The sequence below is a fragment of the Apteryx mantelli genome, chromosome 12, assembly GCF_036417845.1.
Source record: "Apteryx mantelli isolate bAptMan1 chromosome 12, bAptMan1.hap1, whole genome shotgun sequence".
Taxonomy (NCBI): Eukaryota; Metazoa; Chordata; class Aves; order Apterygiformes; family Apterygidae; genus Apteryx; species Apteryx mantelli.
In genome coordinates, this window is record NC_089989.1 from 12,290,409 (window position 1) to 12,316,848 (window position 26,440).

The 26,440-nt window shown below is 65.3% G+C and overlaps 5 protein-coding genes across 7 annotated transcripts; 3 read left to right on the forward strand and 2 right to left on the reverse strand.

The window, feature by feature from the left end:
- Positions 1 to 7,620: 7,620 nt before the first annotated feature.
- On the reverse strand, positions 7,621 to 14,229 carry LOC136993167 (aminoacylase-1-like). Its single transcript, XM_067303214.1, has 5 exons — positions 14,173 to 14,229; positions 12,722 to 12,859; positions 12,008 to 12,072; positions 11,105 to 11,209; positions 7,621 to 7,704 (listed from the first exon to the last, which is right to left on the reverse strand). The coding sequence occupies exons 2-5, from the start codon at positions 12,828 to 12,830 to the stop codon at positions 7,690 to 7,692; spliced, it is 294 nt and encodes a 97-aa protein (XP_067159315.1). The 5' UTR covers positions 12,831 to 12,859; positions 14,173 to 14,229; the 3' UTR covers positions 7,621 to 7,689.
- LOC136993166 (putative protein-lysine deacylase ABHD14B) lies at positions 7,941 to 9,934 on the forward strand. The gene is made up of 4 exons (XM_067303213.1): positions 7,941 to 8,066; positions 8,621 to 8,847; positions 9,104 to 9,345; positions 9,676 to 9,934. The coding sequence occupies exons 2-4, from the start codon at positions 8,640 to 8,642 to the stop codon at positions 9,856 to 9,858; spliced, it is 633 nt and encodes a 210-aa protein (XP_067159314.1). The 5' UTR covers positions 7,941 to 8,066; positions 8,621 to 8,639; the 3' UTR covers positions 9,859 to 9,934.
- A 499-nt stretch (positions 14,230 to 14,728) lies between the features above and the next one.
- Positions 14,729 to 16,103, reverse strand: LOC106487053 (protein ABHD14A-like). The gene is made up of 3 exons (XM_067303219.1): positions 15,768 to 16,103; positions 15,106 to 15,341; positions 14,729 to 15,023 (listed from the first exon to the last, which is right to left on the reverse strand). Exons 1-3 carry the CDS (start codon positions 16,096 to 16,098, stop codon positions 14,802 to 14,804), a joined length of 789 nt encoding a protein of 262 aa, XP_067159320.1. The 5' UTR covers positions 16,099 to 16,103; the 3' UTR covers positions 14,729 to 14,801.
- Positions 16,104 to 16,589: 486 nt separating this feature from the next.
- Positions 16,590 to 18,942, forward strand: LOC106487068 (putative protein-lysine deacylase ABHD14B). Its single transcript, XM_067303220.1, has 4 exons — positions 16,590 to 16,953; positions 17,510 to 17,736; positions 17,993 to 18,234; positions 18,565 to 18,942. Exons 2-4 carry the CDS (start codon positions 17,529 to 17,531, stop codon positions 18,745 to 18,747), a joined length of 633 nt encoding a protein of 210 aa, XP_067159321.1. The 5' UTR covers positions 16,590 to 16,953; positions 17,510 to 17,528; the 3' UTR covers positions 18,748 to 18,942.
- Positions 18,943 to 20,735: 1,793 nt separating this feature from the next.
- On the forward strand, positions 20,736 to 26,211 carry PCBP4 (poly(rC) binding protein 4). 3 transcript variants are annotated; one of them, XM_067303215.1, is made up of 13 exons: positions 20,736 to 20,803; positions 22,291 to 22,540; positions 22,666 to 22,689; positions 22,768 to 22,800; positions 23,017 to 23,133; positions 23,222 to 23,353; positions 23,553 to 23,681; positions 23,820 to 23,894; positions 24,028 to 24,072; positions 24,181 to 24,256; positions 24,366 to 24,418; positions 24,727 to 24,896; positions 25,262 to 26,211. In XM_067303215.1, the coding sequence occupies exons 2-13, from the start codon at positions 22,445 to 22,447 to the stop codon at positions 25,575 to 25,577; spliced, it is 1,266 nt and encodes a 421-aa protein (XP_067159316.1). In that variant the 5' UTR covers positions 20,736 to 20,803; positions 22,291 to 22,444; the 3' UTR covers positions 25,578 to 26,211. The 3 variants fall into 3 exon arrangements, with proteins under 3 accessions (XP_067159316.1, XP_067159319.1, XP_067159317.1); XM_067303218.1 differs by having other exon boundaries at positions 20,784 to 20,803; positions 22,425 to 22,540; XM_067303216.1 differs by lacking the exon at positions 20,736 to 20,803 and having other exon boundaries at positions 22,203 to 22,540.
- Positions 26,212 to 26,440: the final 229 nt, after the last annotated feature.

Sequence of the window (26,440 nt, forward strand, 5' to 3'; positions counted from 1 at the left end):
TTAACTCTTCACTCGCCCATCAGTCCACCCCGTGACCAGAGTCACAGCCGTACACCCCCCCTTTTTTGCCCCTCAAGGACAATCATGGGTTTGATCTTGTCGCGAAGGCAAGTAGCCTGTGTTTAAAGCATTTACCTTAGCAAAGATTGTGCGTCATATTAAAGCTTTCAAGCAGACAAAAGCAATACATATAATGATTTTCATGAGTACAATTATTATGACAGTTTGTAAGCCCGACGCGAGCCAAGCTGATACAGACAGTCCGAAATCTTGGAACAATTTTTGCAGCCAATTAAACCCGTTATCATTATGCTGTTTAATGTCCAAAGCTAGGTGTTTAAGGTTTGTGATCTCCCCTTCAATCAGGGTCGAATGGTCACTCAGGTTGAAGCAGCACATGCCTTTGAATTCTTCACATCCGTGGTTGTGTCGTAAAAGAAGATAGTCAACTGCTGCTCTGTTTTCTAATACACCGGCATGCAAGGCTTGCACATCTCTAAGCATTGCTGATAAGGCAGCAGAAGTGGTGTTGATAGTTTTAGCTAAAGAACATGCAATCTTTTTTATAGCTTGATAGTTCATAGCAACTCCCACCCCAGGTGTAAGGAATGCTGCAGCTGAGATTTGTGATGCTGAGAATAAGATTACTTCTGAATTACATTCAGGGTTGAGGGATGAGGCCTCCCTCCTCTTTCGTGTTTGATTCCCAGCTATTTCCTTTATCTCTTGTTTGCTTGGCATATAGATGCTCAAGCGACCTATGGTACAGGGGCCACCAGTAGCATTGGCTGGAATGTAGGAGTAAGCTTTTACCCCGCATAGCCAAAACATTCCTGTAGGGAGCACAATATGTGCATAGTTAAAGGTTACATTGGTTGTTTGATTACATTTAAGAGGAGGCCCATCTTCCGTAAAATTGTGGCACGGTCGGGTTTTGCTGGTACAATTTACCGTCATAGCACACTCAACCGCAGGAAACATTCCTTTCACCTTAATTTCTATCATTGCTTTGTTATACTGTGTTGTGGCGGAACCCCATCGAGACATCTGATTAAACGTATTAGTTACTTTGAAATTTGCTAGTATTGCCTTGTTTTGCACTGTCTCTAGGGGTATAGGGAACCCAATATTGCATGTGGTGTAAATTTGGGCCGCCGAAGTTCCTCCTTCTAGACAAAAGTGAGTGGTATTTAGTATTTCTCTAGCTAACTTTTCCCAAATATTGACATTGCTGCCCCATGGGTTTGAGATCAATGTTGTCACCAGGGCCGTCTGGAGTAGGAACACAAGTCTCCACATGGTATCCTGTAAGAGAACACATTTAGGTTTTCCTCGAGGCAGGGTGCCTCGGAATAAGTGGTTAATAATCAGGAATTATCCACCGAGAACTGATTCGATGGGTTTTTTCTGTGGCATCAAGTGCTTCCCATGCAAGGGGTCCTCGGGGTTTAGACAATGTTAACGGGACTACTCCAATTTGTGGTAGTTTTACCATCACAGGCTGTCCTGGTTTACCACGTGCAGGATCAATGTCAGGATTATCCTTAACGATGCCCGTATCGATAGGGCAAAAGGCCTGGGTTCTGGGACTACCGAATGTTCCCCATCGATTATTAAGTAGATGCACAGCATGGTTAATGCGTAGGTCCCAACTCGCTTTTTCTACTTGAGCATATCTTTTAAGTAAGCCATTGGCCCTTTCCACCATCCCGTTTGCTTGGGGATAGTAGGGGGTGTGGAATGTCCAACTAATCCCTTCTTGTGTCGCCCAGTCCTGTACTACGCGGGCTGTAAAGTGAGTCCCATTATCACTTTGTATTTCCTTTGGTACCGGTAATACACTGAACCGTTCTTGTAATACCTTAATGGTAGTTTCTCCATTCGCAGTTCTGACAGCTGTCGCTCGGAGGAGACGGGAGACCACCTCGACTCCCACTAATATATATTTTCTCCCACTTGATGGTTTAAGAGGCCCTATATAATCAATATCTGCCAGGTTTGCCATAATTGTTTTTTATTACTGATATGTAGTGGAGCTTGCTGTTCTGGATGATCCCTTTTTAATCTTAGTTGGCACTGAGGACAGGCTGTTATGATTCGTCGTGCAGTTGTTATAGCTATGGGCCATCCTCGAGCTGTACTTTCTTTTACTAAATCCTTTTCCCCTGAATGTCCTCGCCGTATATGTAGCCATTCTCCTACTCTGTCCCACTCTACTTCACTTACTGTTACTCCTCTTACCCTCGACAACTTGTCAACTATCCCGTTCCATTTAGCTGCCAGACTTCCGTCTGAGCTGTGGGCTTTCACCCACCCTATTGCAATAGACCGTTTCCTTCCTTCTTCCAACAACTCTTCCCAGTCTGCTTGCTGCCATACTGGGTACCTATTTATTTGCCATTTATTACATTCCCAGAATCCTATCCAGTCTGTGGCCCCCTTGAATACTGCATATGAATCGGTATACACTGTTGTTGCTCCATTTCTTATGGCAAGTCGGACAGCCTTGAGTTCTCCTACTTGGGCGCTGCCATCGCCTTCTTCTATTATCGTATGGCCTGTGCTTATTTCTAAGGCAACTGCTTTGTATTGCCACCCCGTGGCTATCCTATGTGAAGAGGCATCGGTGAACCATACCCCATTTAGGTCAGACTTTTCAGTGAGTGGTTCAGCTACTGCAATGGGAGATCTTGGGTAGCTTGGTACTGTTTCTGGTACAAGGCTAGTTAGGGGTAATTGGTATTTGGTTATCTTTACTGGTCCCTCCTCTGTTTCCAGGCTATCTTGGATTCCTGATAGATATGCATACCATTTACGAACTGTTTGTCTCTGGGCTATACCTTCAGGGGGTGGTGTTCCTCGTTTCACAGCATCTAAAATGTGGAAGGGCCCTCTTAAGATTACTTTCTGTTGGGTCGCTATTTTTTCGGTGGCCTTCACAGCCCTTACGATGGCTAAGATTCCTTTTTCCCATTCACTATATCTTTGTTCTGCCTCCTTGAAAGCAGTGGATTCAAATAAAATTGGCCGTTTAGGTTCACTTGTTGGTGATTGGAAGATGGCACAATAAGTTGCATGTGTGCTAAACCCCCACTCTACATCAAGAGGGTTCCTGGGATGCACGGGACCTAGTCTTTGATACTGATTCATTGCTTGCATTATTTGCATTAATGCTTGTTCATGGGTGTTGTCCCATTCCCATTTGCTATTCTTTCGCATAAGGTTATAAAGAGGTCTGGCGATTATCGAGAATCCTGGGACATGCTTTCTCCAATATCCCAACGTACCCATAATTTGTTGCAACTCCTTTTTACAAGCTGGGTTTTTGGATTTTTCTAAAGTCTCGAGCACCCTTTTCAGGGATTGCTTCTGCTCCTGCTATCCATTTGGCACCTAGGAAGGTCACTGTTTGGGCAGGTCCTTGACATTTCTCTTGTGGTATCTTTAGCCCTATCTCAGTCAGTTTTTCCCAAATTAAGTGGGCTTCTTGTCGCACTGCCTCCTTTTCAGGTCCCCCTATTAGTATATCATCTATATATTGATAGACTTTTACTCCAGGGGTTGTACCAAGCGAATCTAAGACTTTTGCTCATGCGTTATGAGCGATGGTGGGGGAGTGTGTGTATCCCTGGGGCAGCCGAGTGAAGGTATATTGAATGCCTTCCCAGGTGAAAGCAAATTTGTCTTTATCTTCTTTTATTAGCGGGACCATGAAGAACATATCTTTTACATCTAGTGTGGCCATCCAGGGGTGGGCTGCAGTCCTAAGCTGACTCACCAGTTCCGCTATATTGGGGACCGCAGCCGTGAGGGGAGCGGTATTAGCATTCAATCGGCGATAATCTACTGTTAATCGCCATTCTCCATTTGGTTTTTTGACAGGCCACACCGGAGAGTTATAGGGGGAGTGGGTGCGTTCTATAATCCCTTGCTCTTCTAGGTCTCTAATGACTTTGCTTATCCCGGATCGTGCAGCAGATGCTCAAGGGTATTGTTTAACACTAGTTATCTTACTAGGCGGCAGCGCGGGGGAGGTTTGCAAAAGCTTGATGTTTAGCTGTTCCAAAGCTCCACCGGGTACCGTTTGGGAGTATCCAGTTTCTTCCTCGTAATACATCAAACCCTAAAATGTTGTCATTTCCCTTTGGGTTTATTACTACCTCAAATCTGGTAAGACGTTTGTCTCCCGGGAGCCAGGCACAAAGTTTTGCCAAAGGACAAGATTCAGCAATTCCTGTAACTCCCTTTATAAAAATTGATCGTCTAGATGGTTTGATATTTAACCTATTGGCTGTCTGTTTGTCCAAAACACTTATCTGTGCACCAGTATCAATTAAAAAAGAAACTTTGTGTTTTCTAGGTCCTACTGGAATCACAATCCGGGGTTCTAAACTTTCAGGCCGCTGCGCTATTGATAGTACTCGCGTCGGTTGGCCTGATTTTCGACCAGCGCTACCTAGTTTTTCAGATCGTGCAACTCTTCTCGTAACTCCGAGAAAGGGTTACTAGGTTTAGATTCTTGCTTACTATCTTGTGAGCCAGGTGGGGCGGATGGCAGAGTCACCCCTTTCGCTTGTTCCAGCTTGCTCACTATCTGTTCTATGTCCTCTGTTTTCTGATTATGTAGCATGGATCGTGGAACACCTAATGCCAGGGCATGTCGCCACAATCTATTTCGTTTCTCCCTGTCTTCTCGTTTAGTTCCCATTTCCTTGTTGTGCCGCCTGGGGGGGGAATGTCCTCTCCTCGGGGCATATGAGGCAGTAGCCTGTCTAATGCGCTTTTCCCGTGGTTTGGTATCCATCCCCATCTCTTGCGCAGTTCGATGCACTTCTAACAAGGTATCCGCCCATGTCGGTATTGGCATGGGGGGGGCACTGAGGTTATTATGATTGTGTGCCTCTGCAGCTACAATGCGATCTCGTATTGCTTGTAGCTTCAGCTTTAATACTGTAGGCAATCCCCGTATTAAAGGCGTTAGGCTGTTTGGGCTTACCGGGGCTTGCATGGGGACATCGTAGGCTCCCCTTTCATATATCTGCTGTACGCAAGCCGCCTTTTGTATGGCTTCTGTAAGCTCACTATGGGTATTTATACCTATTCTCAAAGGTTCTCCTCTGTTCCTCGGGTCTTGTCCCCCTGCCCAGTAGGCTACTCGGGAGGTGAGGGAGCGATTCCCAACTCTACCCGTAAGGAAAACTCCTGGTCCCCAATATCCTGATGCCTCCTCTTCACTTAGTATTATGCGATCACCTCCTGTTAAGGATACCCGCCACAAATACTCAGTTTCTGTTTCTGTAGGTTGCCTGCAGTATTTCTCTTGCAGTTTTCCCATCTCGTCTCCCGAGTAAGGGGTAGTTCTAACTGTGGTTCTAGCATTACCCCCATGGGGTCCTGTTGCGGTTTCGGTTTTTACGACTGGCCGCACATCCAGAGGTGAGGGTTCTGGAGGGTACAAATCACCATCGTCCTCTGAACTACTGCTGTTTCCCCATATATCTCCGTCCCAGTCGTCCGGGTCCTCCACCAGCATTTTTCTAATCTGAGCTGCTGTGGGGGGCTTCCTTGCTGTTGAAAGGATGAGTTCTAACTTGTTTTGTAATTTCTGATTTCGCTCTTTCTCTAATTTCAATTTTCTTTCAAGATCTACACACTCCTGCACCTTTTCTTGTAACTGTTCCTTAGTTTTTTGATGGGTCCGATTGGCTTGTTGGGCTGCCAGTAAACAGGCCCCTAAGATGGCACATATACCACCTTTTCCTTTCCCATCTCTTTGGTTACCTCTGACTTCCTCTATCCTACACACAACAGAGGCTTCATTTTCCCAATTATCATTTGCCCAGTCAATCCCAGGGCTTGAGGGTCCGCTTCCGTGCCTTCTCAATAACTCACGCAGCGACATAGTTCAAAAATATTTCTATCCGGTTACCCCAGCTTATGTATCCACTAAGTCTGTATCCTATCCTATCCTTATCCTATCCTGCCGACCACGCCAAAAACTGTCACGCTGTCATGCTATGAAGGTTCGATAGCAACGACTGAGACAGTAATATAATAATAATAAAAAAGATGTTTATTTCCTCACACAAGTTCTTGGATTAGTAACATCCATTAAAATAATGCGATTACTAATTTAGGAAGGATAACACAAAACCATCAGTTACTAATTTAGAAAGGATAACCTGAAACCGTCGATTACTGCGTTATTAATTGGAAGGACTGCTTATCCCTACTTGAAAGCTTTCTTGTTCACTCTCCTAGTGAGAGGGCTCTCAACCTCGAGGAGTTACCTTAACTCAGCGTCCCAGGAAAAGGGGAGGGGGGGGATACTCACGGTCCAGCCGGAGAGGATGGTCAGGTCACGTTCCCGTCCCTGCTCAAACTCTCCTAGCTCCCAAGTCTCTTTTTATACGGCTGGGGCTCTGGGCAAACACTGCTTTTGCTGACTTTTAGCAAGTTTCGCAATCACAGGACTGTCTGCTTGTCTGCTTGGGAGGACCCTGCTGGCGAGGCAAGACCACAACACCTCCGTATTGTTTCTTCCCTCCCCGGGGGTCCGTGCAGATTCCAGGTGGCAGACCTCTTCAGTCTTGTTAATGCTGCCATTCCGCAGCCGTATACATATCAATCCTTGCGCATATCGGTTGGTAGACGACTTTAGTCCTGTTAAGTCCTCTGCTCAGCAGCTTTGCGCAGGTCAGCTCTTGTGCTATCAGTTCTTCTGCATATCAATTGACAAACTTCAGCCCTGTTAACTCTTCACTCGCCCATCAGATGTCTCCTGAGCATGGCCCATGGCACGCCACCCAAGTGCAGCCTCTGGGATGTCACCTGAGTGCAGCCCACGGGATGTCACCTGAGCGTGGCCTGTGGTCCTACCAGGCAGGTCTATGGCGACAGCACGATAGCCTTCCTCAGCGAGCAGTGCCAGCGTGCCCAGGGCCTCCCACGTCTTGGAGGTGAAGGCCTGGCCGTGCAGGAGCAGGATGTCCAGCCTGCAGCGGGGAGGACACATGGGAAGAGTGTGGGCAGGAGGCCGGGCCCACGGGAGCTGAGCTCGGGCCAGCTGCACCTGAGGCCACTGGGGCTCGTGAAGACCATGGACACCAACCCCTCTCCTGCCCCCGCGTGTGGCTAGATGACAGCCCTCCGACCCCATCACACCAGTGCCCGGGGGGCAGGAGGGGTGTGGGGGTCTCACCCTGGCCATGACGGGTGTACCAACCCACCTGGGGCAGCCCCAGCGGGTGCTACTGCCCCCACTGCAGACCCAAGCGCAGAGAACCGTGTGGCCAAGGAGGGTCCATCTCCAGGTGACCACGGTGCTGCTGGCCGGGATGCAACCTGCACTGCTGGACACCCCCACCTCCCCCAGGGCCCGTCACCCCCGCACCGCCTGGGCTGCATCAGGATGCGCGGGGGCCCAAAGGCCGACTCACCCCCCGGGGCCGGCGGGGCCGGCGGGCTGGGGCACAGCCACCTCCCTGTAGAAGACGGCCGGAGTGCCCGCAATGGTTCCTGTCCGCACGGTGGTGTTGGCATCGCGCCGGCCCCGCTTCCCACCCGCTGCACGGGCGCCGTGCCCACGGGGCGGGCCACGCTCCCGCTGGCTGGCCGGCAGCAGCAGGTAGAGGACGAAGGTGAGGAGCGCCCCAAGGACCAGGAGGCCCAGGCAGCTGCGGAGGGGGGTCATTGCAGCGTGCTCTGCGGGAGGAAGGAGAGCGAGGGCAGCCGGGGCCGCGGCCGCTGCTGGCGCCCCGGAGGCGGCGGGCCCGGAGGCCGCCTTTCCCAGAGCCCCGCGCGGCGCCAACCCGGCGGCCCCGGCTGACCGCTAGGCGGCGTTGCCCTCCTCCTCCGTCACAGCCGGCGGGTGGGCGTGGCGCGGCCCCGCCCCTCGTCCCCACCCCGGGCCGACCTTCGGAGCGGGGAAGCGCCGTGGGCCGCCGCTGCGGGCTGCGCCCTGCTCCGGCGACGGCGCCCCCCGCCTGCCGGGCCCACTCCGGGCGGCGCAGCTCCCGGGAGCGGGAGGCGAGCGGCAGCCGGGGGCTCGGGGGCCGCAGAGGCAGGTAAGGGCAGTCGGCCGGCTCCGAGCAGGGCCGGCGCCCGGTGGGGGTGCTGGGCCCTGGGGGCCGCGCGCCCCCTTGCAGTCCTGGCAAAGCTGGCCGGTCACATGCTGCATCCCCCCATCTGCAGGGGGGCTGCGGTCAGTCTCTCGCTGCCCCCCAGGCGTCTGCCCCCTCTCTTCTCCGGGTGCTCCGGCCGGCTCCGCAGGCAGGGAAACTGAGGCACGGGTGGCGGGGGCTGTGTGCCCACCGGCACCCACGAGCAAGCCCAGCACGGGCAAGTGGCTCTGCGCACTTTGCACCCAGCGGCCGGCCCTGCAGCGGGGGGGGGGGGGGGGGGTCCCAAAAAGATGGCGATAGCGGTGCAGCCCTTCCCGGTGGCTCCCACCTGCCGCCACGCCACTGGCACGTGTCAAGGAAGCACAGCCTGATCGCCGGACGCAGGAGCACCAGCCGGGCCATTCCCTCCACACCGAGCCCCCCGTCCCTGTCCCCGGGGTGTCCCAGCGCCCATCCCGGCGGGCACAGAGCCCCTTTCCGCATCTGCCCCCCTGCAGCCCTCCCAGCCCCGCCGGCATGGCCGCCCCGCAGCTCACCCAAGGCACCGTGCTGGTGGACGGGCAAACCCTCTTCTACCGCCAAGCGGCGCCGGCCCAGCAGAGCCCGAAGCTGACGGTGCTGCTGCTCCACGGCATTCGCTTCTCCTCCGACACCTGGCTCCAGCTGCAGACGCTGGCCAAGCTGGCCGAAGCCGGCTACCGGGCTGTGGCTATTGACCTGCCGGGTAAGGCACGGTGGGAAGCACAGCCCCGGGCCGCGGGGCGGTGAGCGGTGCTGGGACCACGAAGCCGCGCGAGGCAGAGCGCGAGGGGAAACTGAGGCACGGCGCCGGGGGAGGCAGCAGTGCCGCTCCGCCTCCGGCCGCTCTGTCCAGAGGCTGGGAGGGGAACCCGGGCGTCCTGGTGTGCCACCGTCTCCCCTCACCGCGGCACAGCCACGGGGCAAGGCTCCTCGGGCGACTTCTCTCTCCTCTGGCTCAGGGCTGGGGCGCTCGAAGGATGCCGTGGCCCCGGCGCCCGTGGGCCAGCCGGCACCGGCGGCTTTCCTGCGAGGAGTCTGGGAGGCGCTGCGCCTGGGCCCGGCCGTGGTGATCAGCCCGTCGCTCAGCGGCATGTACTCCCTGCCCTTCCTCTTCGAGCACAGCCACCTGCTCAAGGCCTACGTGCCTGTGGCGCCCATCTGCACCGACAAATTCCCGGCGGAGCAGTACGCCCAGATCAAAGTATGGCCCGGAGGGAGGCAGGGAACAGGGAGGGACCTGCAGGAAGGGGACCCTGGCATCTGGGTTTGGTGGGGGGGGAAGACCAAGCAGACCAAAACCCAACTGCTACTGGAAAAGGCGTGAAGGAACATGATGGTGGTGGGAGGGAGAGGGGCAATCAGGGAACCAGGAGCCTGAGCCTCCGTTTCCCCCTGCCGTGGCAGGCAGGAGGAGGGCGAGGGTCTCCCCCCCGTGCCGCGGCCCTCCGTGTCTGCCACCGCGGCGTCCCAGGCCAGGAGGAGCAGGTGCCCGGGTGCCGCCAGCGGGCTCAGCGGGCGTTCTCCTCCGCAGACGCCCACGCTGATCGTGTACGGGGACCAGGACGCGGAGCTGGGCCAGGCCAGCCTGGCCAACCTGCGGCACCTCCCCGAGCACCGGGTGCTGGTGCTGCAGGGCGCCGGGCACGCCTGCTACCTGGACAAGCCCGACGAGTGGCACCGCGGGCTCCTGGCCTTCCTGCAGCAGCTGGAGTGAGCAGGACGGGACTGCGCAGGGCAACCACGGGGGCCCTGCCTGCGCCCACGCCGTCCTGGCTGCTCTCCTGGGGTCCACGCCAGCCTTGCTCCCTGCCCCCCTTCCCGCGCCAGCCCCGCTCCCTGCCCCCCTGCCCGGGGCCTGCATCTGCACCGCCGGCTCCCTCCGGACCAAATAAAACCCCAAGCTCTGCCACCGCCTTCCCATCACCTTCCTCCTTGCAGCCCTGCCCCTTTCTCCCAGGCCCCACCTCCTTCCTCCCCACCCCTTTCCTGTTGGCTCCACCTCCTTCCTGATAGTCCCATCTCCTTCCCTCAGTCCCCACCCCCTCCATGCCCCACTAACATTGGTGGGGGGTGAGAGCAAGGTGGGGGCAGCATGGATAGTGGTGGGCGTATAGGGGGGCCGGGGATGCTGTGGGGCCAGGCCTGGAGAGCCAGAACCCGGGTTCTCGGTGCGTCAAGCAGCGGGTTCTAAGTCATGCAAGAGATGCGGCCACCCGGGTTCCCTCCCGGCACTCCTAAGGGGAGCGCTGCCTCGCAGGCAGGTGAGCGCGCAGGCTGCAGGGATGCTGGAGCTGGCTGGCTGCCCCTGGTGCAGGACACCTGGGTCCCTGCCCAGAGCCTGTGACCCTGGCGCAGCGGCGCCCACAGAGCCCGCCAGGAGCCGAGCTGCTCCCAGGAGACGTGTTTGGGCACAAGCAGGTCCCCGGGGCACAGGCGCCTGCGACCTGGAGGGCTGTCACCAGGCCTGCCTGCTTCCTCTTCACCGTCCTCTTCCTCCTTCCACCCCTCCTGGCACACAGCCGGCTGCAAAGGGCACAGCGGGCACCAGGGGACAGCCTTCCCCTCCAGGCACAGCGGTGACCCAAGGCAGGCAACAGCCCAAAGCGAGGCAGTCTAGCTTCGGTGTCTGCTGGGCAGGGCAGGACAGCCCAGGCGGCTGTGACGGGGACATCCTTGCCACCCCTGGCCGAGCCTGGATGGGTGCCACAGCTCCCACGACCTCCTGCTGTCCCTAGCGCGACTCCGGCGGCGCCCGCCCGAGCGAATGCAGCCTCGCGCTCCCTGTGCCCTGTCTCTGCTCAAGGGAGGAAAGCACTGGGCAGGAACGGGCTGCTTTCCCCCGACGCTGGCAAGCTAGCAGAGATGGCACCAGCGCAGCTGCAAAATCCTCTTCACCCAGGACCCCCAAATCCTGCCCGGCTTCCCCGCTTGCCCACACCACCCTCCGCCCTTCCTGGCACCTCGAAGACCGGCACGACGTCCGTGTGGGAGTTGAGCAGGATGGAGCGCAGGCGGGGGTTGGTGCCCAGCCAGGTGAGGACCAGCACCACGCGGCCCGGGCACACCTACGGAGCAAAGGCAGGCGTCGCCGGGGTGCCAGCCACGGGGCCGGGCCAGGCGGGCTGCAGAGGAAAAGCAGGAGCCTGGGAGGTTTCTTAACAGCCCCGGCAGGTCACCCCTTTCTGCGCACGACCCTCTGGGCAGGACACGGTGCTGCTGGCAGGGCAGGGAAGAGGACCAGTGCCCAGGCACCGGCATGCCTGCCCTCTCCCAGGGCCATGGGCCAGACGGAGACCGGACGTGGCCACAAGCAGCCGAAAGCTCCTGGCTGGAATTCAGATGGAGGCACGGCTTGGAAGGTAGACAAATCCAGCGTCTTCCCCCCAAACCCCGGGACTCCCCAGTGCCAGCCAGGGACGAGGGACATCTCCAGCCAGCGTGATCCTAGCTGGTCGCTGGCTAATCATAGCACAGAGAGCCATAAAGGTCAGTGGGGACCAGCCCAAAAATAGAGCGCAAGGGGAGCTTAAGGAAGTGCTCGGGTCAGCAGGGGATTACAGAGAGCAGGAGATTCACCTGCCAGGCTGCCACCCTCAGCCCATCTCCCGGGAGGTGGGAGGGGGATGGTCCCATTAATAAGTGGTGTCCTGATCCAGGGACTGGCTAGCCACCGTCCCCCCCCCTCCCCCGGGACAACGCCGTGGCTAGCCAAGAAAAGGAGGATGCCCGAGGCAGCAGGGACATCTCCCTGCCTTTGCCGGCCTCCAAGACGAATACACCGCGTCCCAGTATGCCCAGTGGATACCAAGCCTGCAGCCGAAGCCTTCAGAGGAGCAAGCGGGGAAGGGCCGGCCCTTGCTCACCTCCACTTTCTGGCAGGCTAAGCCCAGGTCGGTGCCAACACGTTCCAAAAACCGCACGGCTGCATCTGGGGAGGACCAGAGACACCGAGGGTTATGCTGAGATCTGCCTCCCCTCTCGCCGCACGTCCACGGCCCCCAGGAACCCCTACGCTCTCCCGGGCCAAGGAAAGAGGCAGCCAGAGGGGGCAGGCGATGGAGATCCTGATCCCAAATAAAAGGTTTTGATGCACTTTAAGGAGAAGATGGAAATACTAATGGAAGAGAAATCTATGGAGGGTTATCGTGTGTGACACCAAGCATCTTCCCCGGAGCGGGGCAGCGTGGAAAGGGGGCGGCAGGTCTGCTGCTCCACGGCGGGCAACAAACAACGAGCAAACCCGGGTTCGCTCGAGAAATCCCCGCAGCGGCCCCCACCAAAGGCACCGCCAGCGAGATAAGGTGCGCAGGTGTTCCCCCAGCGCTGATTAACACCAGGATCAAGGGAGCCCCGGCCCAAGGACTAGGCCACCCGGGTCCAAAGACCGGAGCTGCGAGGCGGAGGAGAAGAAACTGCGTTGCCTGCCGGCCCCGCTCCCCGTCTCGACCCCCTCGGCCCCCTGGCACTCCCGTCTCTTTGCTGCCGTGCCCCAGCAGCGCTGGTGACCGCCAGAGCGGCGCGCGGGACCGCCCGGGGGACACCTGTCCCCCAGCAGCCCCGAGGCAGAGCTTGCTTACCGTAGTCAGGCTCAGGGTGGACGGTGTTGATTTTCAGGTACTCCCGGAAGAGCGTCACCGAGGGGTCCTCCGAGGCCCCCGCGCTCTTCCCCGGCTTGCCAGGTGCCATTTCAGGTCGGGGACGAGGGCCGCAAAGCTCTGGGGGAGGAGCGAGGAGCCGGTTAACAAGCCACCGGCCCCTCCAAAGTCCGGCCGCAGGCTCGGTCGTCACAGAAACGAAGCAGCACGGGGCAAAGTCCTCCGCGGCGCGAGCTGCGGGACCCCGCTGCAGGGGGGCTCCCGGAGAGCCCGGTCCCCCAGCGGGCAGGCCCCCCGCCGGCACCCGGGCGCGGACAGGACGCTCCGGGGAAAAACGCCCGATGGGGATGGCGCGTCCGGGCAGTCGGCTAGGGTTGTAACGACGCCCTCGCAGCCCCTGTCCGGTAGCGGGAGAGAAAGCAAGCAGGAGGGGGGGTGCCCCCCAGCTCCCCAAAGCACGTGTTTCCGCCCCAGGGGTACCGGGTGGCTGAGGGTGCAGGTGAACACGGGGTGGCTGGGGGTACGTGAGGGCGCGGGGAACGCCGGGGGGTTAAGTGTGGGGAGGTGCAGGGGGGACTGCGGGTAGGGGCACGGGGGGGCAGGGGTTCACGTGGCAGGGGATGCCGGGTACTGCGCTTCGGGGTGCTGGAGGGGCACAGCGGCACCGTGGTTGGCGCCTGGGGGTGCGGGGGTACTATGGGGAGAGGTGCAGCGAGGGTGCAGGGGAACCTCAATTAGGGGTGCAGGGGGGGTGCACATGTATCATGGTAAGGGATGCAGGGGCTGTGCACAGGGGTGCAGGGGGGCACAAGGGGGTGCAGGAGTGCCATCCGTAGGAGTGCAGGGGGCACAGGGGCACCCCGGGTAGGGGTGCTGGGGATACAGGGGTGCCATGGGTATGGGGGCAAGGGAGCCATTGGCAGGGGCACAAGGGGGACATGTGTTGGTGTGTAGGGGGGATGCAGGGGTACTGTGGGTAGGGGTGCAGGGGGCGCCAGGGGTGCTGTGGGGCAGGGGCATAGGAGGTACAGGGCGCCATGGGTAGGGGTGCAGGGGGGTCTAGGGGTGCAGGGTTGTGTAGAGTTGCAGGGGGTTGCACAGGTGCCGGGGGTAGGGGTGCAGGGGTGCTGTGCAGAGGGGTGCAGGGGGGGCCAGGGGCGCCGTAGGTAGGGGTGCAGGGGGGTCTAGGGGTGCAGGGCTGTGCGGGGGTACAGGGGCTCGCACGGGTGCCGTGGGTAGGGGTGCAGGACTGCCGTGGGTGCAGGGTGCAGGGGTGCCCGCGCAGAGGGGTGCGGGGGCGCCGTGGGGAGGCGCGGGGCGCGAGTGCCGGGCAGCCCCTGCCAGCGCGCCAACACGGCCTTGCGGGGCCGCTGCGGGAACCCCCGGCCCGACCCGCGCCCGCGCCCGCGGGCCCGCTCCGCGCCCGGCCCTACCTCCACGCCGCTCCCCGGCGCCTGCCCGGCCCGGCCCGGGCCCGCTCCGCCCCGCCCCTCGCCCCGGGTCAGGCCCCGCCCCCCGCCCCATTCCCGGCCCCGCCCCCCGCCCCATTCCCGGCCCCGCCCCCCCGCCCCATTCCCGGCCCCGCCCCCCCGCCCCATTCTCGGCCCCGCCCCCCCGCCCCATTCTCGGCCCCGCCCCCCCGCCCCATTCTCGGCCCCGCCCCCACGCCCCATTCTCGGCCCCGCCCCGAGCCCGCCCCCATTCCCGGCCCCGCCCCGAGCCCGCCCCCATTCCCGGCCCCGCCCCCATTCCCGGCCCCGCCCCCGCCCCATTCCCGGCCCCGCCCCGAGCCCGCCCCCGGCCCCGGCCCCGCCCCGCCCCGCTCCGCCCGCCTCGCAGTGCCGGCGTGCCCGGGCGGCGCTGCCGGTGCGCGGCCGGGGCCGGGCCGTCGAGGCGGCCCCCTGGGGGCCGGGCGCCCCTCCGCTCCGCTCCGCTCCGCGCCGCGCCGCGCCGCGGGAAGGGCCCGGAGCCGCGGGGAGGCAGCACAAGTGCGAGCACCGTCCTTTTATTGTCCCGGCGGCGCGTACCAGCCCGGCGCCCCCCGCCGCCCCGCGCCCCGGTGTCAGCGGCGGGCCGGGCGCGGGGCCGTGGTGGCCGCCGCTCGCCCCGCTTTGCGCAGGAAGCCCAGCAGGGCCCGGTGGAAGTCGCCCGGCCGGTCGAGGTAGCAGGCGTGGCCGGCGCCGCGCAGCACGGCCTCCTGGTGCCGCGGGAGGTGCCGGAGGCTCTGCAGCGCCTGCGGGCCCAGGCCCGCGTCCCCGTCGCCGTACAGGATCAGCGTGGGCGTCTTGGGGGGCAGAGCGCCAGGGGCGGCGTCAGCCCGCGGCCGCCGCGGGACCCGCCGCCCCCAGTCCCCCCGAGAGCCGTACCTGGACCTGCTGGTAGCGCCTGGCGGCGTAGGCTCTGGTGCCCACGGGCGCGATGGGCACGAAGCCCGCCAGCCGGCTGCCCCGGGCCAGCAGGAAGGGCATGGCAAAGCGGCCGCTCATGGACGGGCTGACGAGGACGGGCCGGCGCATGGCCAGCCCCCGGAGGACGTGATCCAGGAGGGCCACGCGGCCCTGCTCCGTGGCCACCGTCTTGGAGGGGGGCGAGTCCCCGTGGCCTGTGTGGGGCAGAGGGGTGGGCTCAGCAGGGGCGGGAAGCCTTCTGCGCCGTCCTGTCCCCCCGTGGATCAGCCAGCCGGGAGCGCGCCGGGCGCCAGATGGAGCCCAGGTGGTTGTACAGCACCGGGCACGTGCTGGTCACCTCGCTGGGACTTGGCCAACCCCAGCCAAAGCCTCCTGCAGGGTTTACCATGGCGTTACATGGCCTCACCCCACATGGGTGACACCATGGGGGGAGCCAAATTGCAGGCATGGGTGACAGATTGGGCCAGTGACCACCACTAGCTCCCCAGAGAGGTCCAGAGCATGCTCGTGGCCAAGGTGGGGCCCAGAGCTGCCTGTGGGATGTCTCCTGAGCATGGCCCATGGCACGCCACCCAAGTGCAGCCTCTGGGATGTCACCTGAGCATGGCCTGTGGTCCTACCAGGCAGGTCTATGGCGACAGCACGATAGCCTTCCTCAGCGAGCAGTGCCAGCGTGCCCAGGGCCTCCCACGTCTTGGAGGTGAAGGCCTGGCCGTGCAGGAGCAGGATGTCCAGCCTGCAGCGGGGAGGACACATGGGAAGAGTGTGGGCAGGAGGCCGGGCCCACGGGAGCTGAGCTCGGGCCAGCTGCACCTGAGGCCACTGGGGCTCGTGAAGACCATGGACACCAACCCCTCTCCTGCCCCCGCGTGTGGCTAGATGACAGCCCTCCGACCCCATCACACCAGTGCCCGGGGGGCAGGAGGGGTGTGGGGGTCTCACCCTGGCCATGACGGGTGTACCAACCCACCTGGGGCAGCCCCAGCGGGTGCTACTGCCCCCACTGCAGACCCAAGCGCAGAGAACCGTGTGGCCAAGGAGGGCCCATCTCCAGGTGACCACGGTGCTGCTGGCCGGGATGCAACCTGCACTGCTGGACACCCCCACCTCCCCCAGGGCCCGTCACCCCCGCACCGCCTGGGCTGCATCAGGATGCGCGGGGGCCCAAAGGCCGACTCACCCCCCGGGGCCGGCGGGGCCGGCGGGCTGGGGCACAGCCACCTCCCTGTAGAAGACGGCCGGAGTGCCCGCAATGGTTCCTGTCCGCACGGTGGTGTTGGCATCGCGCCGGCCCCGCTTCCCACCCGCTGCACGGGCGCCGTGCCCACGGGGCGGGCCACGCTCCCGCTGGCTGGCCGGCAGCAGCAGGTAGAGGACGAAGGTGAGGAGCGCCCCAAGGACCAGGAGGCCCAGGCAGCTGCGGAGGGGGGTCATTGCAGCGTGCTCTGCGGGAGGAAGGAGAGCGAGGGCAGCCGGGGCCGCGGCCGCTGCTGGCGCCCCGGAGGCGGCGGGCCCGGAGGCCGCCTTTCCCAGAGCCCCGCGCGGCGCCAACCCGGCGGCCCCGGCTGACCGCTAGGCGGCGTTGCCCTCCTCCTCCGTCACAGCCGGCGGGTGGGCTGGCGCGGCCCCGCCCCTCCTCCCCACCCCGGGCCGACCTTCGGAGCGGGGAAGCGCCGTGGGCCGCCGCTGCGGGCTGCGCCCTGCTCCGGCGACGGCACCCCCCGCCTGCCGGGCCCACTCCGGGCGGCGCAGCTCCCGGGAGCGGGAGGCGAGCGGCAGCCGGGGGCTCGGGGGCCGCAGAGGCAGGTAAGGGCAGTCGGCCGGCTCCGAGCAGGGCCGGCGCCCGGTGGGGGTGCTGGGCCCTGGGGGCCGCGCGCCCCCTTGCAGTCCTGGCAAAGCTGGCCGGTCACATGCTGCATCCCCCCATCTGCAGGGGGGCTGCGGTCAGTCTCTCGCTGCCCCCCAGGCATCTGCCCCCTCTCTTCTCCGGGTGCTCCGGCCGGCTCCGCAGGCAGGGAAACTGAGGCACGGGTGGCGGGGGCTGTGTGCCCACCGGCACCCACGAGCAAGCCCAGCACGGGCAAGTGGCTCTGCGCACTTTGCACCCAGCGGCCAGCCCTGCAGCGGGGGGGGGGGGGGGGGGGGTCCCAAAAAGATGGCGATAGCGGTGCAGCCCTTCCCGGTGGCTCCCACCTGCCGCCACGCCACTGGCACGTGTCAAGGAAGCACAGCCTGATCGCTGGACGCAGGAGCACCAGCCGGGCCATTCCCTCCACACCGAGCCCCCCGTCCCTGTCCCCGGGGTGTCCCAGCGCCCATCCCGGCGGGCACAGAGCCCCTTTCCGCATCTGCCCCCCTGCAGCCCTCCCAGCCCCGCCGGCATGGCCGCCCCGCAGCTCACCCAAGGCACCGTGCTGGTGGACGGGCAAACCCTCTTCTACCGCCAAGCGGCGCCGGCCCAGCAGAGCCCGAAGCTGACGGTGCTGCTGCTCCACGGCATTCGCTTCTCCTCCGACACCTGGCTCCAGCTGCAGACGCTGGCCAAGCTGGCCGAAGCCGGCTACCGGGCTGTGGCTATTGACCTGCCGGGTAAGGCACGGTGGGAAGCACAGCCCCGGGCCGCGGGGCGGTGAGCGGTGCTGGGACCACGAAGCCGCGCGAGGCAGAGCGCGAGGGGAAACTGAGGCACGGCGCCGGGGGAGGCAGCAGTGCCGCTCCGCCTCCGGCCACTCTGTCCAGAGGCTGGGAGGGGAACCCGGGCGTCCTGGTGTGCCACCGTCTCCCCTCACCGCGGCACAGCCACGGGGCAAGGCTCCTCGGGCGACTTCTCTCTCCTCTGGCTCAGGGCTGGGGCGCTCGAAGGATGCCGTGGCCCCGGCGCCCGTGGGCCAGCCGGCACCGGCGGCTTTCCTGCGAGGAGTCTGGGAGGCGCTGCGCCTGGGCCCGGCCGTGGTGATCAGCCCGTCGCTCAGCGGCATGTACTCCCTGCCCTTCCTCTTCGAGCACAGCCACCTGCTCAAGGCCTACGTGCCTGTGGCGCCCATCTGCACCGACAAATTCCCGGCGGAGCAGTACGCCCAGATCAAAGTATGGCCCGGAGGGAGGCGGGGAACAGGGAGGGACCTGCAGGAAGGGGACCCTGGCATCTGGGTTTGGTGGGGGGGGAAGACCAAGCAGACCAAAACCCAACTGCTACTGGAAAAGGCGTGAAGGAACATGATGGTGGTGGGAGGGAGAGGGGCAATCAGGGAACCAGGAGCCTGAGCCTCCGTTTCCCCCTGCCGTGGCAGGCAGGAGGAGGGCGAGGGTCTCCCCCCCGTGCCGCGGCCCTCCGTGTCTGCCACCGCGGCGTCCCAGGCCAGGAGGAGCAGGTGCCCGGGTGCCGCCAGCGGGCTCAGCGGGCGTTCTCCTCCGCAGACGCCCACGCTGATCGTGTACGGGGACCAGGACGCGGAGCTGGGCCAGGCCAGCCTGGCCAACCTGCGGCACCTCCCCGAGCACCGGGTGCTGGTGCTGCAGGGCGCCGGGCACGCCTGCTACCTGGACAAGCCCGACGAGTGGCACCGCGGGCTCCTGGCCTTCCTGCAGCAGCTGGAGTGAGCAGGACGGGACTGCGCAGGGCAACCACGGGGGCCCTGCCTGCGCCCACGCCGTCCTGGCTGCTCTCCTGGGGTCCACGCCAGCCTCGCTCCCTGCCCCCCTTCCCGCGCCAGCCCCGCTCCCTGCCCCCCTGCCCGGGGCCTGCATCTGCACCGCCGGCTCCCTCCGGACCAAATAAAACCCCAAGCTCTGCCACCGCCTTCCCATCACCTTCCTCCTTGCAGCCCTGCCCCTTTCTCCCAGGCCCCACCTCCTTCCTCCCCACCCCTTTCCTGTTGGCTCCACCTCCTTCCTGATAGTCCCATCTCCTTCCCTCAGTCCCCACCCCCTCCATGCCCCACTAACATTGGTGGGGGGTGAGAGCAAGGTGGGGGCAGCATGGATAGTGGTGGGCGTATAGGGGGGCCGGGGATGCTGTGGGGCCAGGCCTGGAGAGCCAGAACCCGGGTTCTCGGTGCGTCAAGCAGCGGGTTCTAAGTCATGCAAGAGATGCGGCCACCCGGGTTCCCTCCCGGCACTCCTAAGGGGAGCGCTGCCTCGCAGGCAGGTGAGCGCGCAGGCTGCAGGGATGCTGGAGCTGGTTGGCTGCCCCTGGTGCAGGACACCTGGGTCCCTGCCCAGAGCCTGTGACCCTGGCGCAGCGGCGCCCACAGAGCCCGCCAGGAGCCGAGCTGCTCCCAGGAGACGTGTTTGGGCACAAGCAGGTCCCCGGGGCACAGGCGCCTGCGACCTGGAGGGCTGTCACCAGGCCTGCCTGCTTCCTCTTCACCGTCCTCTTCCTCCTTCCACCCCTCCTGGCACACAGCCAACCCCGGGATAATCTGCAGGGGCTTAAGAGGTGACTGCCAGCCCTGGTGGTTCCCTGCCCGCGGCAGCGGCAGCATGTCGAAGCGCCCAGGGGATTTACCAAATTAGCGGCTGCAATGAACAGATGGGGGGGGCGGGAAGGACAGGCGGATGGACGGACGGACAGAGGGGCAGACGGGGGCCAGCCCCCTGCCTGCCACCTGCCTTCCCCCCTCGGCGCGCTAAGCCGGGCACCCAGGGCACAGATGGAGGGCGCAGCGGGGTGCCCCCCACCCCCCCAGCCCACCTGCCTTGAGCCGCTTACGCCAGGGCCTGGGAGGATTTAGCGCGGGCAGCGGGCGCCGGGGGGGCGCGGGGCACTGCCAGTCCTTCGGTGCAGCGCGGTGGCGGCGCGGGGCTCCTGCGTGGGGCAGTGCCTGCCGGAGGTAGGCGCCGGGCCCTGTTCGGCGGGGGGCCGCGGGGGCGGGCTGGGCGGTGGGAGGCTGCAGTGGGGTGCAGGCAGGGCGCCCGACCCCCAGGGTGCCCCGCTCCCGGCGCGGGGTCCTGGGCAGTGCCGGGGTGCTGCCGGCCGCTCCTAGCGCCCCGTGCCCTGACCTCTCGGGCGCCCGGGCTCCAGCCCGCCTTGTTGGCAGGGTGCCCCCCACAGCCCCCAGGGCCTAGCTCCGCGCGGGGCGGCTCACGGGTCCGGAGCATCCCTTGGCCTGCCGCCCGCCACCTGGCTCGGCCCCCTCCGTGGGGCAGCCGCCCCCAGCCCCACGGCAGCCCCACGGCTGCACAGGCCGGGCGGCGAGGGGCATCCCGGGAGCAGCCGCCCGCCCCTGGCCGCCCTGCACCCTGCACCCTGCGCCCGCCCGGTGTCCTTGAGCGCGGAGCCCGGCCAGCTGAGCGGCTTCCAGGAAAAAAAATGCAGTTGCAAAGCGGGGCGATGCGCGAGCCAAGCCGGGGCGGGGGGGGGCGCGGGCCGGGGGGTGGCAGGAATGTCCCCAGCGGTGGCAGATGGCCTTACCCAGGGTGCATTGTTCCTCCCAGTGTCTCTTATCCGCTGTAATAGGATCCCGGCGGGAGGGATGTGGGAGAGGGGAAGAGCGAGGGGGGCCCCGGCGCGCCGGGGCGGGGGCCGCGGTTGCGAGCCCGGCCCGCGCCTGTCAAACGCCTCATTGTCGCGGCCCCGCTGCTGCCGCCGCCGAGGTGGCACCGAGCGGCCGCGCCGCCGCCGCCGCCGCCGCCGCCGCGCCGGGCGCACCGACAGGTACCGGGAGCGGCGCCGGGAGCGGGGGCCGCCCGCGGGAGCCGGCGGAGAAAGTTTTCCTGCCGGTCCCCGTGCTGGCGGCCTTGGGAAAGGGGGGGCCCCGGGGGGGCGGCAGCACGGCGGGGAGGGGGGGCTCGGGTGTCCCCCGCTGCCACCTCCCCGCTCCCGCCGTCAGCGCCCTCCTCCTCCTCCTCCTCCTCCTCCTCCTCCTCTCTCCAGCGGAATCTTTTGTTCCCGCTGCCTGCCGATGCCGTCCAGGTGCCCCGACCGGCTGCGCCGGGCTTGGCCCCCCCGACCCCTCCCCCAGGCCTCGTGGACCCCGCGGGAAGGGGCTTAAGTGGGGGCGCCCCCCTCGCCCCCGTCCCCGTGCCGGGGTGCCTCCCGGTGGGAATGGGTGTGTTCGCCCTTCCCCAACCCGCACCCCCCGCCCTGACCCCCACTTCTCCAAACCGCTTGCGGGGGGGTGCTCTGAAACCACGGACCCCCCCCCCGGTCCCAAACGCCCCGGGGAACGAGCCCGCGGCCGCGGCACGCAGGGGGCGCGGGGGCCACCAGCCTGCCCCCCACCGAGTTACCCCGGCATGGGAGGTGTGCCATAGCGGTGGCGAGCTCTGCCAGCCCCTAAAATAACTGTCCCCCCCCCCCAATAACACGGCCCGTGCGCGCCCCCCCCGGCAGGCGCACCGGCACGGCCCCTGCAGCCCCAACACGGCGGCTTTGTTTCCGAGCCGCTTGGCATCGCCACCCACCCGGCCTGGCGGGATCCGGCGACACCGCGGGCCAGGCGCTGCCGCCCACCCGGGGCCCGGACACACGGCGATTGTTCCCGGCTCCCGGCCGGCACGGCAGGGCCGGAGCCGCCCCCGCGGGCCAGGGCGCTCTCGGGGGGCCCTGCAGTGTGGGGCAGCGGGGTTCCCCGCTGGTGTGCCAGCCGAGGCTCGCGCTGCTGGGCATCGCGCTGGGATTTGCGTCGGAGACGGCTGCTCCCCGAGCACTGGGGGGGTCAGGGAGGCGGCCTCGGCGGGCCTCAGTTTCCCCTTAGCAGGAGGGCCCCGGGCCCTTGCGCGTGGGAAGGGAGGAAGGAGGATGCAGGGGGCGGCAGGGGGGAGGCTTGCGCAGCCCACGGCAGGCCATGGCCACCCCTGCCGCCTCCGCACCCGCGCCTGCCCCCTCAGCACAAACCCGCAATCCCGGCCCCGGTGCCGCCGCTCCACCGCACTCCCCCCACTCCCGCTCCCGGCTTCCCGAAGATGCGGGGCCGGCTCTGGCCCAGGGCCGTGCCCACCCCTGTGCCAGCTCGGAGGCGGCTGCCTGCAGACCCGGGCAGACACGTGGTGGCAGGTGCCTTTTCGGGGGCTTCCGCGAGGGACGCAAGCTGCCGGTGCGGCCCTGGGTACCACGGGGCAGTGCGGGCTCCCCGTGTCCCACCCTGGGCTCGCCACCTCGCAGGCATGGCACAGCACTGCCTCAGTTTCCCCTCTTCCCAGCCACGAGCGCTTTTAGTGCTGCGGACTGTGGCGGAGGGCTCTTTGGGGCCCTTCCCGGGGACAGCTGAGCTCGCCGGGCCTCGCTGGCACCTCCGCCGAGCCCGCCGGCCCACCCGGCCGCTCCGCATCCACAGGCTCGGCCCGCCCTGCCGCCATGGCGTCGCCGGAGAGGCCGAGCGGCGCGGACGGCAGCTCGGAGGAGACGGAGCTGAGCATCACCCTGACGCTGCGCATGCTCATGCACGGCAAGGTGAGTGCCCGGGGCCGTCCCGGAGCACCGGCCTCCCCGCGGCCCGGGCGGACGGGGCCACACGGGGCCTCCGCCGGACGGGCAGCCGCCCGCTAACGGGGCTGCTCCCGTCTCTGCTTTTGCAGGAGATCGGCAGCATCATCGGCAAGGTAAGACGGGGGGGCCCGGACCCCGCCAGCCCCGGGGTCTCCTGGGCCTGACCACCCGCCCTGTTCCTCTTCCCGCAGAAAGGAGAGACCGTTAAGAGGATACGAGAGCAGGTAAGTGGGTGCCGCGGGATGGCAGGCCGTGCCCGGTGCCAGGGTCTGCCGCGGGCGATGGTGGCAGCGCGCCGGGCACCGCGGGAGGGAGGCGGAGAGCCGGGGGCAGCCTCGGAAGGATGGAAGGGAAGAGGCACGGGGCGGCACGGGGGATGCTGCGGGGGGCTTGGAGCGCAGGGTCCGGCTGTCCCCGACGGCGTGTGCCACCCTCCCCAGAGCAGCGCGCGCATCACCATCTCGGAGGGGTCCTGCCCCGAGCGCATCACCACCATCACCGGCTCCACTGATGCCGTCTTCCGGGCCGTCTCCATGATCGCCTTCAAGCTGGAGGAGGTAGGGACCCCCGCCCCGCTTCCCGCAGGCGGCACGGCACGGGCTCTGGGGGTGCCCCACATGGCCGATGCCACGTCTCACTCCGCAGGACCTGGGAGCGGGGAGCGCCGACGGCGGAGCGCTGGGCAGACCACCGGTGACACTGCGCCTCGTCATCCCTGCCAGCCAGTGTGGCTCGCTCATCGGCAAGGCGGGCGCCAAGATCAGGGAGATCCGCGAGGTGAGGGCGCCCGGCCGGCGGCCCAGCCGGACCCCCACCCGGTGGGTCCCCCAATCCCGGGGCTGCAGCGCGCCAGAGCCCCCGGCCCCGGAGGGGACAGGGCCGGAGAGGGGTGCCGAGCCCCGGCGGGTGCGGTTGAGGCCGCGGCAGCTCGCCGCACCGCCGGCGGTGCCCGCAGCCGCCTGCTTTGCCTCCGCAGAGCACGGGCGCGCAGGTGCAGGTGGCTGGTGACCTGCTGCCCAACTCCACCGAGCGGGCCGTCACTGTCTCGGGGGTGCCCGACACCATCATCCAGTGCGTGCGGCAGATCTGCGCCGTCATCCTGGAGGTACTGCCGGGCCCTGCGGTGTCCCCCCGGCGCCGGGCTCATCCCCCGCGCGGGCGCCCCCGGAGCACCCCGCTGGGGCGCTGGGGGCTGCGGGGTCCTCGGCTCTCACCCCCTCTGCCTGCTTCCCTGCCTTTCCAGTCGCCTCCGAAGGGGGCCACCATCCCCTACCACCCCGGCCTCTCCCTGGGCACCATCCTGCTCTCCGCCAACCAGGTAAGGGACCGCAGGGTGGGTGAGGGGTGGCTCCGGCGGGCTCGGGGAGGGTGTCCGCCCCCCCCGTGTGGCCACGCAGGCGGAGGCAGGGATCCCCGCGCGGCCCCCTGCTGACACCCGCGTCTCCCCGCAGGGCTTCCCCGTGCAGGGCCAGTACGCCGGCGTCTCTCCCGCGGAGGTGAGTCCTCCCATGCCAGCGATGCTGGGGGGCAAGGGCATGGCTGCCATCCCACCCGCCCTCCTAACCTCTTCCTCCTCCTCTTCCTCCTCCCCGTGTGCTGGGCAGGTCACAAAGCTGCAGCAGCTGTCGGGGCACACGCTGCCCTTCGCCTCCCTGGGCCCCGCACCCTCTGTGGTGCCAGGTGAGCGCCGCCCGGACACCGGGGCCCCTCCGGGTCTACCCCGTGCGTCCCTGTCGGGGACGGACCTGCTGGAGACCCCTAACCGCCGTCTCTCCCTCTTTCTGCCCAGGGCTGGACGCCAGCTCCCAGAGCAGCTCCCAGGAGTTCCTGGTGCCCAATGACGTACGTGCAGGTGCCGGAATGGCGAGGGGGGGATGCCAGGGATGAACCCAGGGTCCGGCCTTGGGGATGTCACCACTCAGCCAGCTAGGACAGGAAAGCGGGGGCTCCCCAAGGAAAGCAGTGCCCTCCCCTCTCTGTGCCTGCCTCAGTTTCCCCACTGTTTGCAGACACATGGGGCGCCCAGGCGAGATATTCCCCCTGACTGCCCCCCCGAACCGTGCTTCGGGTTGCCCCATCCCACTCCCTTGCCTGGGCAGCCAGGCCTCGGCAGGGAGAGGCCCCTCTCATCCCAGCTCCTGCCCTCGCAGCTCATCGGCTGCATCATCGGCCGCCACGGCAGCAAGATCAGCGAGATCCGGCAAATGTCGGGCGCCCACATCAAGATCGGGAACCAGACCGAGGGCTCCAGCGAGCGGCACGTGACCATCACGGGGTCCCCCGTCAGCATCACCCTGGCTCAGTACCTCATCACCGCCTGGTAAGCACCAGCCCTCAGGCAGACATGGCATCGCCCCCCCCCCCTAAAAATGGCTGGGGTGGCACCTCCCCAGCACCGCACACAGCTTTGGGGGACCCCCTCTTGGCGAAGCCCCCGCAGCACTGGAAAGGACGAGCTGGGCCGGGCTTTGTGATCCCGAGGTGGTGGGTGCAGGACACCAGACCCCGAGGTTTCCCGCCCTCCCCAACGGGGTGCCGCAGCCCTGCGATGGAGATGGGTGCTACGTGCCCCCCGAAGGGAGGTGGGCGCTAGGTCCCTGCGCCCCGGGGCGGGCAGGCCAGGGCGGGTACCTCGCTCTGCCCCTTGGCCCTCACCCACCCCATCCCTCTCGCTTGCTTCACCAGCTTAGAGACGGCCAAATCTACCTCCCAGGCGCCACCGGGCCCCGGCTCCGTGGACCTCGGCGTGGGCTTCTCCCAGCCCCTCACCCCGGGCTCCGGCGCCGCGCTGCCGGCCGTCGCCGCGGCCCCGCCGGCGCTGCTGGGCACCCCCTACACCATCTCCCTCTCCAACTTCATCGGCCTGAAGCCAGTGTCCTTCCTGGCACTGTCCCCGTCCTCCATGGCGGGTCCCAACGGCAGCACTGCCACCTACACGACCAAGATCTCGGCGGCCAACGGCACCAAGAAAGCCGACAGGCAGAAGTTCTCACCCTACTGAGCCCCTCCACCGGGCGGACAAAGGGGCCCTGGGTGCCACCTGGTGCCAGGGACACCTCCCCGTCCCCCCCTGCCCTGCCCCAGCCCCGCCGGGGTGCCCCGAGGAGCCCCGCTGCCCCTCACCCCGGGAAGGAAGGGCTTTCGGAGCAGCAAGGGAAAGGGTGGCTCTGCGCCAGCCTCCCAGCCCTGCCGCTGGCACCCGTCCTGCCCGGCAGTGCTGTGCCCCCTCTGCTCCCCCGCATTTCCCCCCTGCGTGCCCTGGGATGTGGCAGGGGGCCAGGCAGCCCGGGGACCGGCCAGGTCCACCCCCCCAGGGACCTCGGCCTCTGGCCCTTCGCCCTGCCCACGCCGCTGCCCCTCTCCTGCCGACCCTCCGCCTGGCACCCCCAGCCCCGCGGGCTGCGCCCCAAGCCGGGTGCTGCAGGGTGAGGGGCTGGCTGGCCTCTCCGGAGCTCCCCCTGCCCTGGCTCCGGGGGGGCTGGCACCCACCTTCGCCCCGAGCCGCCCCGCGGCAGCCGCCTCCCAGCAGCCCCATCGAAGAGCCAGCCCCCGCTGGCCTGGAAAATGCTGTATATATAAGTCTATATTTTTTCCTCCTTTGTAACTTATCAATGGTTTAATAAAAAGATAAAATTTGCGAGAAAAAAGAGCCATTCCCCCTCCCAAGCGGAGCCCCCCCCCCCGCCACGACGGGCCAGCCACAGCCCCTGGGAGCAGGGGCCGGGCGCAGGGAGCGCTGGCCGGAGGGGCGTCCCCGCGGCCGGGGGCGCTGGCGCTCGGCCCCGGGCTCCGGGCTGCCCCCGCGGCCCCTTGCCCGCCCCGGCGCGGTCTGGGCGGCGGGAGGGCTGCGGGAGCAGGGGGAGG